Source organism: Muscardinus avellanarius, assembly GCF_963383645.1.
Source record: "Muscardinus avellanarius genome assembly, chromosome: 3".
In the NCBI taxonomy this organism is placed as follows: Eukaryota; Metazoa; Chordata; class Mammalia; order Rodentia; family Gliridae; genus Muscardinus; species Muscardinus avellanarius.
The window spans coordinates 45,154,792-45,170,561 of record NC_137788.1 but is presented as its reverse complement, the minus strand read 5'-3'; the positions used below and the strand labels follow the sequence as shown (position 1 = coordinate 45,170,561).

Sequence of the window (15,770 nt, the reverse complement as noted above, 5' to 3'; positions counted from 1 at the left end):
TTAGTTTAAGAAGGGTATTCCACACAGAGGGAGTCTCCGAAAATTCATGAAATGCATCCTGAAGTCTTCTAGAATGGAAGTCGCAATCTGCTGTGCTTGAGGGGTTGCCTGACTGTGCTTCTGGATATCACACAAAAGTTGCAATCCTTCTTCTTCAACTAACATTTTGCAGTATTTGCTGGCTAAGAGAAAAATCAAACACAGAAACACCATATACAATCAGTACTTTAAATACCCCCAAGTCATCACATACATTCACCAATTTTTTCTTTTTTTGAAACAGGGTCTCACTAAGTTGCAGAGGGCCTAAGTATCTGAGACAGGCCTCAAAACCTGTGATCCTCTTGTCTCAGCCTCCCAAGTACTGGGATTACAAGCATGCACCACCATGCCCAGCACCACATTCATCTTTCTGAAGAAAGAGTACAAAGGATAAGGCCCTTTGGCCCAGGAATTAATAATTAAAACGAGTCAGTTCCAGAGAAATCTGTCAATATTTAATATTTGGCTTGTATACTATTACGTATACATTCAAATAACTCTATGCTTCAAAAATGTTTAATCCCAGTGTCTATTAAAGGAGCAAACCTTTTATTACAAATGCTATACTTCAAGTTCAGGCAACATGTTAGATAAAATAACCTGAAAATTCAAATGTAGAACAACTTAAAACTTTAAATATATAATTGAATGTATAAAGTAATTTTCCAGGAGCCAGAATAAAACATGTGGCAGAAAGAGACTTTTGGTTTTAGTATCTAGGAATTTAAGATTTTAAGTTATAAAATCAATGTATAAAGCTAGTTCCTCAAAGGGCTAGACACGAAAAAGGGCCTCACTAAGTAGCTGAGGCTGTCTGTGAACCATGATCCTCCTGTCTCAGCCTCCCAAATGCTAGGATTACAAGTGTATGTCACCACACCCGGCTACTTAGTGAGGCCCTCCGCAACTTAGTGACACCCTGTTTCAGAATAAAGAAATAAAAATAGGGCAGGGGGCATAGCTCGGAGGTAGAATATCCCTGAGTTACATCCCCAGACCTGCAAATAATAATAATAATAATAATAATAATAATAATAATAATAATAATTCATAACCACAGTTCCTACTGTATAACAGGATTTTTTTTTTTTTTTTTTTTGGTGGTACTGGGGTTCCTGGAAGCCCTTCTACCTCCAGGCTATACTCCCAGACCTATTTTTCTTACATTTTTATTTGGAAACAGGGTCTCCTAAGCCAGCGCGCACAGCTGGCTTCGAACCTGCGCAATCCTCCTGTCTTTGCTTCCCAAGCGTGGGGATTACAAGCGTGCGCCACCACGCCCGGCTGTATAACAGGATTTTAATTTATAACCTGAATGCTAGGATTACAAGTGTATGTCATCACGCCTGGCTAATGGGCAAAAAGTCTCTTTTTGAAAGTAATTAAAAAAAAATGCCCCTAGGTTCAATTCCCCTATCACAAAAAAAATAAAAAGAAAGAAAATGAAAAGAAGTACATGCCTGTATGCCTGTAATCTCAGCTACTTGGGAAGCTAAGGCAGAAGGATCACAACTTTGAGGACTGTCTGGGTGACACAGCAAGGCCCTGTCGAATGGCCTCTGGGATGTAGCTCAGTGGTAGAATTCCTGCTTATCATGTTTGAGGCCCTGGGTTCAGTCCCCAGCACAAGTCAGGGAGGCAGGCTAGCAGGCAAAACAAGGTGGAACCGAATTATTAATAAGCCACAGCCAAACATGGTGGTGCACATTTGTAATCCCATAATCCCAGTACTGGGGAGGCTGAGACAGGAGGGTTGTAGATTCAAAGTCAACCTCAGCAACTTAGTAAGACCCTGTTTCCAAAAAAAAAAAAAAGAAAGAAAGAAAAGAAAAGAAAAGAAAAAGAAAAGAAAAAAGAAATAAAGAAAATAAGCCGGGCATGGTGGCACACGCTTGTAATCCCAGAGCTTGGAAGGCTGAGACAGGAGGATCGCACAGGTTCGAAGCCAGCCTCAGCTACTTAGTGAGGCTCTCAGCAACTTAGTGAGACCCTGTTTCCAAATAAAGTATAAAATAGGTCTGGGAGTATAGCCCGAGGTAGAAAGCCCCTGGGTTGCACACCCACTACCATTAAAAAAAAAAAAAAAAAGATAGAAAATAGAGCTGCGGAGGGGGTATAGCTCAGAGGCTGGGTCGCTGAGAGTCTAAGTTGCTAGCTTAGACACTGATCCTCCTCTCTCAGCCTCTCAAGTAGTACAAATACAGGCAAGCACCACCATGTCCAGCTCTAATTTGTAAATTTTAACATGATGCTAATAAAAGTACTAAAAGGACTGTCCTTGGTGAAGCACCTGAAAAGCTAAGTTTGGTTTTGTGTGTGTGGTGCTAGGGAAAATTCAACCTCTAAGCTATACCCCCAGAACTTTTTACTTTTTGTTTTGTAATAGGGTCTTCCTAGGTTACTAAAGATGTTCTCAAACCTTTGATCCTGTCTCTGCCTCCCAAGTATTGAGATTCCAAGTGTATGCCACCATGTCCAGCTACCTGCAGCCCTATTTTTTTTAATTTTTTATTTAGTACTAGGGATTGATTGAACCCAAAGGTATTCTATCTTTGAGCTATACCTCCAGCTCAATTTTATTTTGAAACAGGGTCTCACTAGGTTGATGAGAGTCTCACTACATGCTGAGGCTATCCTGGAACTTGCAATCCTCTTCTCTCAAGCTCTCAAGTATTGGGTATTACAGAATATGCCACCATGTCCAGCTCCTACTTTATTCTTTACCTTGAAAAGAAGAGCAAGCTGTAGTGCATAGCATGCACAGAATGAGCCAATAAAAAAAACTAACTGGACCTAGTAGTACACACTTGTAATCCCAGCATTCAGGAGGCTGAGAACAGAGGGTCATGGTTCGCAGACAGCCTCAGCTACTTAGCAAGGCCCTCTGCAACTCAGTGAGACCCTGTTTCAAAAATAAAAACATTTAAAAAAAAAGGCAGCCGGAAGTGATGGCACAAGCTTGTAATTCCAGCATTCGGGAGGCTGAGACTGGAAGATCACGGTTCGCGGACAGCCTCAGCTACTTAGTGAGGTCCTCTGCCAACTCAGTGAAACCCGGTTTCAAAATAAAGAATAAAAAATAGAGCAGGGTGTGTAGCTTGGAGGTCAAATGCCCCTGGGTTCTATCCTCAGACCAGCAAAAAAAAAAAAAAAAAAAAGGCTAGGGGTGCAGATCAAAGGTGAACTGCCCCTGGGTTCCATCCCCAGTACCGAGAGAAAAAAAAAAAAAGAGGAAGGGTGTGATGGTGCATAACAGTAATTCCAATTGGGAGGCTGAGAGGAAGATCACATACTCATGACCAGACTCAGCTACTTAGTGAGATCCTCCATAACTTTATGAGAACCCGCTTGAAAATAAAGAATAAAAAAAAATAAGGCTGGAGATGTAGCTTGGAGGTAAAATGTCTGTGGGTTCAATCTCTAGTATTGAAAAAAAAAACTATAAACATACTAAGCATAGCATATACAGAAAAGTAAACAGAAGGACAATTATCAAATTATTAATGGTGTTTGCCTATGGTAAATAGAAATGGGAGTAGGCAAGCTGGCTTCAAATATGAGATCCTCCTCCTCGATTTCCTCAATAGTAGGTGCATTTTTTGAACTATTAAAAAATTTTACTTTCTTTTTAAAGACAACTAAATTCAAAAGATAAGTGAACAGTTTTTCAATATCCATCTTGATCTTATTATTAAAAAAATACCCAAGAAATTATTGTTTTGAATACATGTCAAATACATACGGTTTTTACTGCAGACATGATACATAGCCCATAGTGCCCATAGCTGAGCCTCTGGTTGAGAGAAGTTGCCAAGGAGAAAGAAAAATGCCTTGAAGGATCTAAAAAAGTACAAAGACATTACTTCAGAACACAAGGATATAAACATAATTTTTAATCTTTTCTGCATATGGTCAATTTCTCACTGGGAGAAATGTTATTATGCAATACTAGGAGCTATCATTTAGGAAACGGCATTCTAGATACTTTATACTTTCGGGATCTTATTTCAAGCCAGGTGAGATGGCACAAGCCTATATCCGGGTACTGGGGAGGCTTGGACGGAAGAATTGCTGGTTCAACGATACCCTTAGCAATTTAAGTGAAATCCTGTTTCAAAATAAAAAATAAGCCAGGTGTGGTGGCGCACACTCATAATCCCAGCATTTGGGAGGCTGAAACAGGAGGATTACAGTTCACAGATAGCCTCAGTACCACTTAGTGAGGCCCTTTGCAATTCAGTGATATCCTGTTTCAAAATAAAGAATTAAAAATAGGGCTAGAGCTGTAACTCAGAGGTAGAATGCCCCTAGATTCCACCACCAGTACTGCAAATAAATAAATAAATAAATAAATAAATAAATAAATAAATAAGGCCGGGAGAAAGATGTGGTGGTGTATGACTCTTAAGTAATCCCAGTACTTGGGAGGCTTGGGACAGGACGATCGCAGGTTCATGGCCAGCCTCAGCTACTCATTAAATTGCCCTCTGCAACTTAATGAGATCCAGTTTCAAAATAAAGAATAAAAAATAGGCAGGGAGTATAGCTCAGAGGCAGAAATGCCCCTGGGTTCCATCCCCAGCCACACACACACACACACACACACACACACACACACACACACACACACACAAGAGAGAGAGAGAGAAAAAAGAAAGAAAGAATAAGAAATAAGGCTGGGGGTGAAGCTCAGAGGTAATGTCCCTGAGTTCCATCCCCAATACCACAAAAAATAAACAAATAAAAAATAAAACAGGAGGATCACAGGTTTCAGACTAGCCTCAGCAACCTACCAAGATACTTAGTGAGACCTTGTTTCAAAAATAAATAACCGGGCGTGGTGGTGCACGCCTGTAATCCCAGCATTCGGGAGGCTGAGACCGGAAGATCGCGGTTCGCGGACAGCCTCAGCTACTTAGTGAGGCCCTCTGCAACTCAGTGAGACCTGTTTTCAAAATAAAGAATAAAAAATAGGGCAGGGGGTGTAGCTCGGAGGTAGAATGCCCCTGGTTTCCATCCCCAGACCCGCAAAAATAAAATAAAAATTAAAAAAAAATAAAAATAAAAATAAAGAATAAAAATAGGACTGGGGGTGTAGCTCAGAGATAGAAGGCTCCTGGGTTTAATCCCCAGTACTGCAAATAAATAAATAAATAAATAAATAAATAAATAAATAAATAAAACCTCATTTCATCCTGAATCTTGCACACTATCAGCCTCATTTCAGAGTAGAGGAATACCGAATCATTTCTTTTCTAGAAATGATGTTCACAAGTCACAAAAAACAAGTAGGATTTGAACATAAGATTAATTGAACCTCATACTTTATTATGGTATCATCAAGTAGATGAAGGACAAGCTTTAATGAAATTACCTATAGGTCACCAATGCTGACATCTTACAACTTGAACTTGGCCAGTTCCGCATGACTTCATGCTATTGCCCACAAAACAGAGGGAGAAACCAAAATTGTGATATTCCATCATTAAAAGGTCAAAACAGAGTACTTTATGTCACTTATAATTACATATATAACAAAATTTCAAAACATGGGAATGATTAGCTCAAATTCAGATATACCTACTTATCAAATTATCAACTAAATAATCCTATGTATGTAGAAACATAAAGTCTCAGAAAAATGCAGTACCTTTTTTTCTAGCAAGACCCAAGAGTGTTCTACCTTCAAACTACATCTCCAGCCCTATCTCTTTGGAAACAGGGTCTTACTAAGTTGCTGAGGCTGGTCTTAAACATGTGATCCTTCTCTCTCAGACTCCCATGTACTGGGATTATAGAGGAACACCACCACACCCACCTTATTTTTTCTTTCTTTCTTTTGTAGTACTGGGGACTGAATCCTAGGCCTTGCACATGCTAGGAAAGCACTCTACCACTGAACTACATCCTCAGTCCATTATTTTTTATTTTTGAAATAGGGTTTCACTATGTTGAGGAGACTTGTAATCCCAGTACTTGGGAGGCTGAGACAGGAGGAACACAGGTTCTTGAACAGCTTCAGCTACTTAGTGAGGCCCTTCTGCAACTTAGTAAGACCCTCTTTCAAAATAAAGAATAAAAATAGGGCTGCAGGTATAGCTTGGAGGTAGAATGCCCCTGGGTTCAATCCCCAGTACTGCAAAAAAAAAAAAAAAAAGAAATACATAAAAACATAAATTTAACAAATGAATTTAAAATGAAAAGTCTGAGTCAGGTGTGGTGGTGCACGCTTGTAATCCTAGTACTTGGGAGGCTAAAACAGGAGGCTCACAGGTTCAAGACCAGCCTTAGCAACTTGGCAAGAGACCTCATTTCAAAACAAAATATAAAATCGAGTGGGGGTATAAAATAGAATATAAAATTGAGTGGGGACATGGGGGTGCACACTTGTAATCCCAGCATTTGGGAGGCTGAAACAGGAGGATCATGGTTTGTGGACAGCCTCAGCTACTTAGTGAGGCCCTTGCAACTTAGGGCTGGGGTGTAGTGCGGAGGTAGAATGCCCTTGGTTTCAAACCCAAGTACTGCAAAATAAATACATTAAATCAATCAATCAATCAATAAATAAATAAATAAAATAGGGCGGGAGTATATTACTTGAGCTAGAACAACCCTTGAATTTAATCCATAATACCTCTCCCCCCCAACCCCAGAAAAAAAGAAAAAGCTAAAAGAAAGGTCTGGATATGTAGTTCAGTGGCAGAACATTCCCTAGGTTCAATCTCTTTTCTCTCTCTCTCTCTCTCTCTCTCTCTCTCTCTCTCTCTCTCTCTCTCTCACACACACACACACACACACACACACACACACACACACACACACACACACACACTAGCATTCAGAGTTATGGAAGTAAACTGGGCGTAGTGGCGCACGCTTGTAATCCCAGCACTTGGAAGGCTGAGACAGGAGGATCACACATGTTCGAAGCCAGTCTCAGCATCTTAGTGAGGCTCTCAACAACTTAGTGAAACCCTGTTTCCAAATAAAATATAAAATAGGTCTGGGAGTGTAGCCCAGGGGTAGAAAGCCCCTGGGTTCCATCCTCAGGGAGAGAGAGGGAGGAGAGAGAGGGGAGAGAGAGAGAGAGAGGAGAGAGACAGACAGAGAGAAAGATACCTAAAGAAATCATTTTTTTCTTTCCAAAAGAAATTGTTTTTTGTTGTTGTTTTTGTGGCACTGGGGTTCCTGGAAGCCCTTCTACCTCCAGGCTACACTCCCAGACCTATTTTTATAGTTTTATTTGGAAATAAGGTCTCTTAAGCCAGTGAGGCAGCTGGCTTCGAACCTGCGTGATCCTCCTGTCTCCGCCTCCTAAGCGCGGGGATTACAAGCATGCGCCACCATGCCCGGCCAAAAGAAATTGTTTTTAAAGGCTGGAAGCAGGAATAAGGATTAAATGAAACTGTTAGCATGTGTGACTTTTTAAAAAACAAGGCTGGTGACATATTTCAGTGCTAAAGTGCTGGCCAACCATGTGTGTGACTGTAGGTTCAATTCCCAGTACTGTTAAAAGAAAAAGAAAAAAAACAGCAAAGTTTTGCCAGGTGGGTGGCATATACCAATAATCCTACTACTTGGGAGGCTGAGACAGGAGGTCCACAGGTTCAAAACCAGTCTCAGCAATTAGCAAGACCCTGTTTCAAAACAAAATATAAAAATGCACTAGGGCTGGGTATAGTGGAGTATGCCTGTAATCCAAGTATTTGGGATATGAGACATGAGAATCTGAGAATCTCAGGTTCAAGGACATCCTTAGCATATTAGCAAGACTCTAAGCAACATAGGTAAGATCCTGTTTCAAAAATATAAAGTAAGAGCTGGGCATGGTGGCGCACACTTGTAATCCCAGCACTTGGAAGGGTGAGACAGGAGGATCGCAGGTTCAAGGCCAGCCTCAGCTACTTAGTGAGGCTCTCAGCAACTTAGTGAGACCCTGTCTCCAAACAAAAATATAAAATAGGTCTGGGAATGTATCCTGGAGGTAGAAAAAATAAAATAAAATAAATAATTTTTAAAAAAAGTAAAAAGAACTGAGGGAGTTGAGCATGGCTGTACACACTTGTAATCCCAGGTTCATGGGCCAGCCTTAGCAACTTAGTGAGGCTCTCTGCAAATTAATAAGACCCTGTTTCAAAATAAAAAAAGATAAAATTGGGCTGGGAGTATAGCGCATAGGTAGAATGCCCCCTAGGTGGTTCAATCCCCAGAACCACGAAACACACACACACACACACACACACACACACACACACACACACACACACATTAACAGAGATTATCTTAGGTAACAGTAAGAGTATAGGTGAATTACAACTTTATTTTCCCCATTTTTTAGAATGATCACATATTTCTCAAACTATTAGGATCTAGGAGAGTAAATCATCTGCAAAAAGAGATTGCTCTAAGGTTTTCTAAAGAATAATGATGGTTCCTGTACCATATCCTGAAGTAGAGCTCTCCTCTGCAGGCCACAGAGCAGCCAGGGGCGTTCATCAGATGTCAGGTGAGCTATGATTCCTGCAGCAAAATAGCTCACTTCTATTTCCTTGCTGTGGAGTAAGCGGCTGATATGCTTCATCACATCCTCGGTCACCAGCTTGGACGAGAGCTCTCTGACTTCTGCCACATTGTTCTGTGGTCACATCATGAACAGGAAGGGAGGGTCAGGAACGAGCTCTTCTTCTGTCCCCACATATCATCTCAGACACATTCAAATACTTACTTCCAATCCCCCCATCAACTTAGCTTAATACACACGTCCCACCCTTTTATGATGAGCATGATCATTAGTAACAAACCACTAAATAAGTACTTACTAAGTATACCAGTCATACTACTAAGTAAATGTCTTTTTTATCTGCCTCTGTCTTATTTTTGTGCGTTGACAGCAGGATTTGTCAGGTTGTCATTGCTAATAACTGCTTAAACTAAAATACAAATCCAGGCCTGATTCAAATACTTAATATTACCAGAGGCCTGCTAAATGTTATATTATCTTGACATTTAGCAAGAGGAAAATATTATTTTATTTTGTATGTTGCATTAATTTTCTATGCTGTGTAACAAACTGCTACAAACTTAATAGCTTAAAATAATGAATTTAAAGCCAGGCATGGTATCGCACGCCTGTAATCTCAGCATTCGGGAGGCTGAGACTGGAGGATCGCGGTTTGAGGACATCCGTCAGCTACTTAGTGAGGCCCTCTGCAACTGAGACCCTGTTTTAAATTAAGGAATAAAAAATAGGGCAGGGAGTGTAACTCAGAGGTCGAATTCCCCTGGGTTCCATCCCCATACCTGCAAAAAAAAAAAGAATTTAAACTGGGCATGGTGGTGCATGCTTGTAATGCCAATACTTGGATTAGACAGGAGGATTGCAGGTTGGAAGCTAGCTTCAGCAACTTAGTGAGACCCTGTTTTCCAAATAAAAAAGGCTGGGGGGTGCAGCTTAGAGGTGGAATGCCCCTAGAGTCAATCCCCAGTATCACTCACACACATACAAAATAATGAATTTACAGAGCATGGTAGCCCACCTTTGTAATCCTAGTACTTGGGAGGTTCATGGCCAGCTTCAGCAACTTAATGAGGCCATCTGTAACCTAGTAAAACCGTTTCAAATTAAAAAACAAACCGGGCATGGTGGTGCATGATTGTAATCCCAGTACTTGGAAGGCTGACACCGGAGAATCTAAAGTTTATGGCCAGCCTTAGCTACTTAGTAAGGTCCTCTGCAACTTAGTGAGCTCCTGTTTCAAAATAAAGAGTAAATCGGGCACAGTGTCACATGTTTGTAATCCCAGTACTTGGGAGGCTGAGACAGGAGGATCACAGGTTTGAAGCCAGCCTCGACAACTTAGCGAGACCCTCTGCAACTTGGTGAGACCCTGTTTCCAAATAAGAAATAAAATCGGGCTGGGGGGTCTAGCTAAGAGGTAAAATGCCTCTGGGTTCAATCCCTGGTGCCACAAAAAATAAGAAAGACAGACAGATAGACAGACAGAAGAAAGAGAGCGAGCTAGTGAACGAGCGAGCAATAGGGATGGTGTGTAGCTCAGAGATTCAATGAATGAAGCAAAAAATAAAATTGGGCTGGGGGTGTAGGTCAGAGATAAAATGTCCCTGGGCTCCACCCCCAGTAACACACACACACACACACACACACACACACACACACACACACACACACAATTTTCTTTTACAATACTAGGGCCTGAACCTAGGGATATTCTAACTCCAAGTTACACAACCAGCCCTGTATTTTATATTTTTGTGTGTGGTACTGGGGTTCCTGGAAGCCCTTCTACCTCCGGGCTATACTCCCAGACCCATTTTTACATTTTTATTTGGAAACAGGGTCTCCTAAGCCAGCGCGCGCGGCTGGCTTCGAACCTGCGTGATCCTCCTGTCTGCCTCCCAAGAGCGGGGATTACAAGCATGCGCCACCATGCCCGGCCAGCCCTGTATTTTATATTTGGAAACAGGGTCTCAGTAAGTTGCTGAAAGCCTCACTAAGTTGCTGAGGTCTGCCATGAACCCGCAATCTTCCTGTTTCAGGCATGCACCACTATACTCAGCAAACAAAGAAATTTCTAAAAACTGATTGCTTTGGGGCTGGGGCTACCCTGGGGAGAAAAGAAGACTGCCCTGACAAAATAGAACTTTAAAGTGGTAAATATCAGAAAGTCTGGAGCCAGATTACCTGAATTTGAATTATGATTGTTTCTTACTAACAAGACCACTTAGGATAAAAAGTACTACAAGGCCTCAAAGTCCATATGTCTATAGAATGTGGATAATGATGTGTAGCAAAGTACAGTCATAGCACAATGTTTCCTACCCCAGTGCATATACCATTTAGCACTGATTTAGCTGTTCCTCCCATCAGAGGACAGCATCAGTCTTTAATCTGGGGCTAATCATATAACCTTCCTCAGCCAATGAGACATTAGCAAGTGTGTGTGACACAAGCAGAAGCTGGGAAAGCCCTTATACAGTGGGAAATGCCCGGTTGTTCCCCTGAGATTACCATGGAAAGAAGCCCAGGAAGATAAAAGGGCCACCATACAACACCAGTTCCAACTATAGGGCCATCTTAAACCATCTGTTCCCAGTTGAGCTACCAGATATTTTACAATTCCATGATTCTCCAAAAGAGACCAGCAAAATGACTGGAGCTAAGCTGAGTTTAAACTGCTGACACAGAGTCTTAAACAATTTAATGGCTATTGTTTTAAGTCACCAAGCTGTAGCCTGTTCACAGCAATAGATAACGTATGTATAACGGTATTTGATTATATAGTTGATATGAAGATTAAATGAGTAAATTCAGATAAATAGCTTACAATAGTACCTAGCAGTAGGTAATATGTTAAGTGTTAGTTGTTTTTAGTAATTAATATTAATTCAAAACAATTCACCTTACCAAAAGACCAAGTACTTTGCACTGTACTGAAGACTCTGAAAAAGTCTGCCAAAAGAATATATAGATTACTTTATCATAAAGAAAAGAACATTACTATTATTATTATTACTATTATTACTTTTTTTTTTTCAGTACTGGAGATGAAACCCAGGAGCATTCTACCTTCAAGCTACAACCCCCAGCCCCCTATTTTTTATTCTTTTTCTTTCTTTTTTTTTTTTTTTTTTTTTGGTAGTACTTGGGGTGGAACCCAGGAGCATTTCTACCTCCAGGCTATACTCCCAGACCTATTTTTTTATACTTTATTTGGAAACAGGGTCTCTCTAAGTTGCTGAGAGCCTCACTAAGTAGCTGAGGCTGGCTTCAAACCTGTGCGATCCTCCTCTATCAGCTTTCCAAGTGCTGGGATTACAAGCGTGAGCTACCATGCCCAGCTTATTTTTTATTCTTTATTTTGAAACAGGGTCTCACTGAGTTGCAGAAGGCCTAAGTAGCTGAGGCTGTCTGTAAACCACGATCATCCTGTATCAGCCTCCCAAATGCTGGGATTACAAGCGTGCACCACCATGCTAGGCGCTAAGAAAAAAATATTACATATACACCAAATTCTGTCTTCCTACCTCTAAAACTCGAGTGAAAATTGCCAATCCTTCATTTTCAACAAAGTGTTTGCAGGCAGCTGGACACTCATCTGTAAGATTCCAAAGTGCTTTCAAAGTAAACACGAGTGTGACATCATCTAAATTCTCAGTAGTCTTTTGCTTTACTATTGCTAGAAGTTCCTAAAAAACAGAGACAGGGAGTTAGATGCCTTCATGAATTCACCTTCAGTACAAAGAAAAGCTAAATTAATAAATTTAGAGCCAAACTGAACAAGGTGGCGCATGCTTATAATCCCAGTACTTGGGAGGCTAAGAGGAGGATCACAGGTTTGAGGAAAGCCTCAGCAACTTCTCAAGACCTTTATTTGATTTTATTTTACTTTACAGAACTAGGGATTGAATCCAGGGGCATTTTACTTCCAAACCCTATTTTTTGTTCTTTATTTTGAAACAGGTCTCACTAAGTTGTAGAGGGCCTCACTAAGTAGCTGAGGCTGGCTATGACCCTGCAAACCTCCTGTCTCAATCTCACAAGTACTGGGATTACAAGCATGCGCCACCATGCCCAGCTTAGCAAGTCCTTTAGAAACTTAGTGACATCTTGTTTTGTTTGTTTTGTGGAACTGGGGATTGAATCCAGGGGCATTCTACCTCTGAGCTATACCTCCAGTCCTATCTTTATTATTATTATTATTATTATTATTATTATTATTATTAATTTTGAAACGGTGTAAGTTGTGGAGAGCCTCACTAAGTAGCTGAGGCTGGCCGCAAAACTGTGATCCTCCTGTCTCAACCTTCCAAGTAATGGAATTATAAGAATGTGCCACCACACCTGGCTCCTGTTTAAAAGTAAAAAAGAGCTAAGGGTATAGCTTGGAGGTTCAGTCCCCAGTACCAAAAAAGAAAGAACTTTATAATAAAATCTGGATTCAAACCCAAGTTCTATCAATTTATTGCAACTAATGCGATAAATGTCCTTTCTATAAAGTATATTATATCTACCTTCTATGGTTTTTAGAAGAATTAAATGAAAAACAATAAACAAAGCATAAACATGTCCCAAGTGATAGCTTAGTTTTTATGCACTTAACTAGCTAGCATGCAGGATGTTTTAGGTTTGATCCCCAATATTGCAAAAAGAAAGCAAGTCAAATTTAAAGTTTAATGAGAGCCAGGTGTGACGGCACAATCTCAGTACTTGGGAGGCTGAGACAGCAGGAATGCAGGTTTGAAGCCGACTTTAGCAACTCAGCGAGGCTCTCTGCAACTTAGTGAGACTATTTCAAAATACAAAAATAGGGCTATGGGTATACCCCAGAGGTAGGATGCCCTTAAGGTCAATCCCTAGTGCCATAAAATAAAATAAAAATTTTAAAAAGTTAAGAGAAAACTGGGTGTGACAGTGCAGTCTTGTAATCCCAGTACTTGGGAAGCTAAAGCAGGAGGATTGCAGGTTCAAAGCCAGCCTTGGAAACTTAGCAAGGCTCTCAGCAACCTAGAAAGACCCTGTTTCCAAATAAAAAATAAAACTGGGTTGGAAGTATAGCTTATAGGTAGAAGTATAAAGAAAAAAATAAGTCAGGTATGGTATCATACACTTGTAATACCAGCATTTGGGAGACTGAAATGGGAGAATCTTGGTTTGCAGATAGCCTCAAATTCTTAGGCCCTTTGCAACTCAGTGAGACTGTTTCAAAATTAAGAATAAAAAGTGGGCTAGGAGTGTAGCTCAGAGGTAGAATGCCCCTGGGTTCCATCCCCAATACTGGGGAAAAAAAAAGTGGGGGGAGCCAGGCAGCTCTAATTCTAGTAGCTGAGAGACTTAGACAGGAGGATGGCAAATTCAAGGCCAGTTTGTGCAACTTAACATGACACTGTTTCAAAATAAAGAAACAGAGCCAGGAGTGGTGGCGCACTTATAATCCATTACTTGTGAGGCTGAGACAGGAGAATCGCAGGTTCACAGCCAGCCTCAGCAACTTAGTGAGATTCTCTGCAACTTACTGGGGATGGAACCCAAGGGCATTCTACCTCCATCCCTATTTTTTATTCTTTATTTTAAAACATGGTCTCACTGAGTTGCAGAGATCTAAACAGCTGAGGCTGTCCGTCAACGGCGAAAGAAAAAAAATAGGGTGAAGTGAAAATGTAGCTCATGGTAAACCCTGCCTAGCATGCACCAAAGCCCTGGATCCAGTCCCCATTTCTCCCCCCCCCCCACCCCCACAGAGTTTAATAAGCACTTAGTTCAATTCTGGCTGCTTGGTAAGAAAGTTCACCATCAAGTTATATCAGTTCTTCCATTTTTTTTTAATTAATTTTTTTTTTTTTTGGTGGTACTGGGGGTCAGACCCAGAAGCTTTCTACCTCCGGGCTACACTCCCAGACCCATTTTTTAAAATATTTTATTTGGAAACAGGGTCTCACTAAGTTGCTGAGAGCCTCACTAAGTAGCTGAGGCTGGCTTCGAACCTGTGCGATCCTCCTGTCTCAGCCTCCCAAGCACAGGGATTACAAGTGTGTGCCACCACGTCCGGCTTTTTTTTTATTATTATTATTAATTTAAAACATTCAGTCAATACCACCTTTATAAGTCAAATATTCAGATAGGTAAAGCAAAAAAAAAAAAAAAAAAAAAGTTTTCCTCAACAAGGAATTCTCAGTTTGCCCTGATGGAAATACATAAAAACCTAAGAATTTAGCCGGGCATGTGTTGCACACATGTAATCACAGTACTTGGGAGGCTGGGATAGGGGGATTGCACAGGTTCAAAGCTAGCCTTAGCTACTTAGTAAGGCTCTCAGCAACTTAGTGAGACCCTGTTTCCAAATAAAGTATAAAACAGGTCTGGGAATGTAGCCTGGATATAGTAGGGCCCTGGGTTCCATTCTCAGTACCACAAAAGAAAGGAAGGAAGGAAGGAAGGAAGGAAGGAAGGAAGGAAGGAAGGAAGGAAAAGATTGAAAGATTTATTTATTTTTTGCAGGGCTGGGGATGGAACCCAGGAGCATTTGACCACTGAGCTATATCTCCTGCCCTATTTTTTATTCATTTTGAAAGAGGGTCTCACTAAGTATCGGAGGGCCTCACTAAGTATCGGAGGCAGTCTGCAAACCTTGATCCTCTCAGCCTCACAAATGCTGGGATTAGAAGTGTGTGCCACCACACCCAGCTTAAGAATTTACTTTAGAAGGAAAGTACAGCGGTACAGGCCTATAATCCCAATACTTGGAAGGAAAAGACAGAAAGAATGTAGGCTCAAGACTCATGGCAACTGAGACCTTGTCTCAAAATAAAAGATAAGCACACTTGTAATCCCAGCATTTAGGAGGCTGATAGGAGGATCTCAGTTCGAGGACTTCTTTAGCTACTACTAGTGGAACCCTTTCAACTCAGTGAGACCCTGTTTCAAAATAAAGAAAAATAGAGCTGGGGTGTAGCTGGGAGGTAGAATGTCCCTGGGTTCCATCCCCAGTACTGTAAAAAAAAAAATAGAAAAATAAAAGATAAAATATGAATGGAGGTGTATCTCTGAGGTAGAATGCCCCTGGGTTCAGTCTCCAGTAAAACCGCACCCCACAAACACACACACATACAAATTTACCTTAGAAAAGAGTGGAAGGGGAAAGCTTTCATATAAAAGTAATACAAACTGAGACCAGGAAGAAAAAGATGTGTCAGCCAAAAAAGGAATGACG

The 15,770-nt window shown here is 40.9% G+C and overlaps 1 protein-coding gene across 1 annotated transcript in view; it reads right to left on the bottom strand.

Annotated features, from left to right (window-relative positions):
* Positions 1 to 15,770, bottom strand: part of ZYG11A (zyg-11 family member A, cell cycle regulator) — a gene marked incomplete at both ends in the record, with an annotated part of 43,177 nt that continues 27,407 nt past the window's right edge. Inside the window, 6 exons of the mRNA XM_080691417.1 lie at positions 1 to 182; positions 3,785 to 3,882; positions 5,417 to 5,478; positions 8,483 to 8,677; positions 11,468 to 11,512; positions 12,088 to 12,249. Of these exons, the coding sequence (XP_080547543.1) occupies positions 1 to 182; positions 3,785 to 3,882; positions 5,417 to 5,478; positions 8,483 to 8,677; positions 11,468 to 11,512; positions 12,088 to 12,249 (744 nt within the window). The remainder of the gene's footprint in view (positions 183 to 3,784; positions 3,883 to 5,416; positions 5,479 to 8,482; positions 8,678 to 11,467; positions 11,513 to 12,087; positions 12,250 to 15,770) is intronic.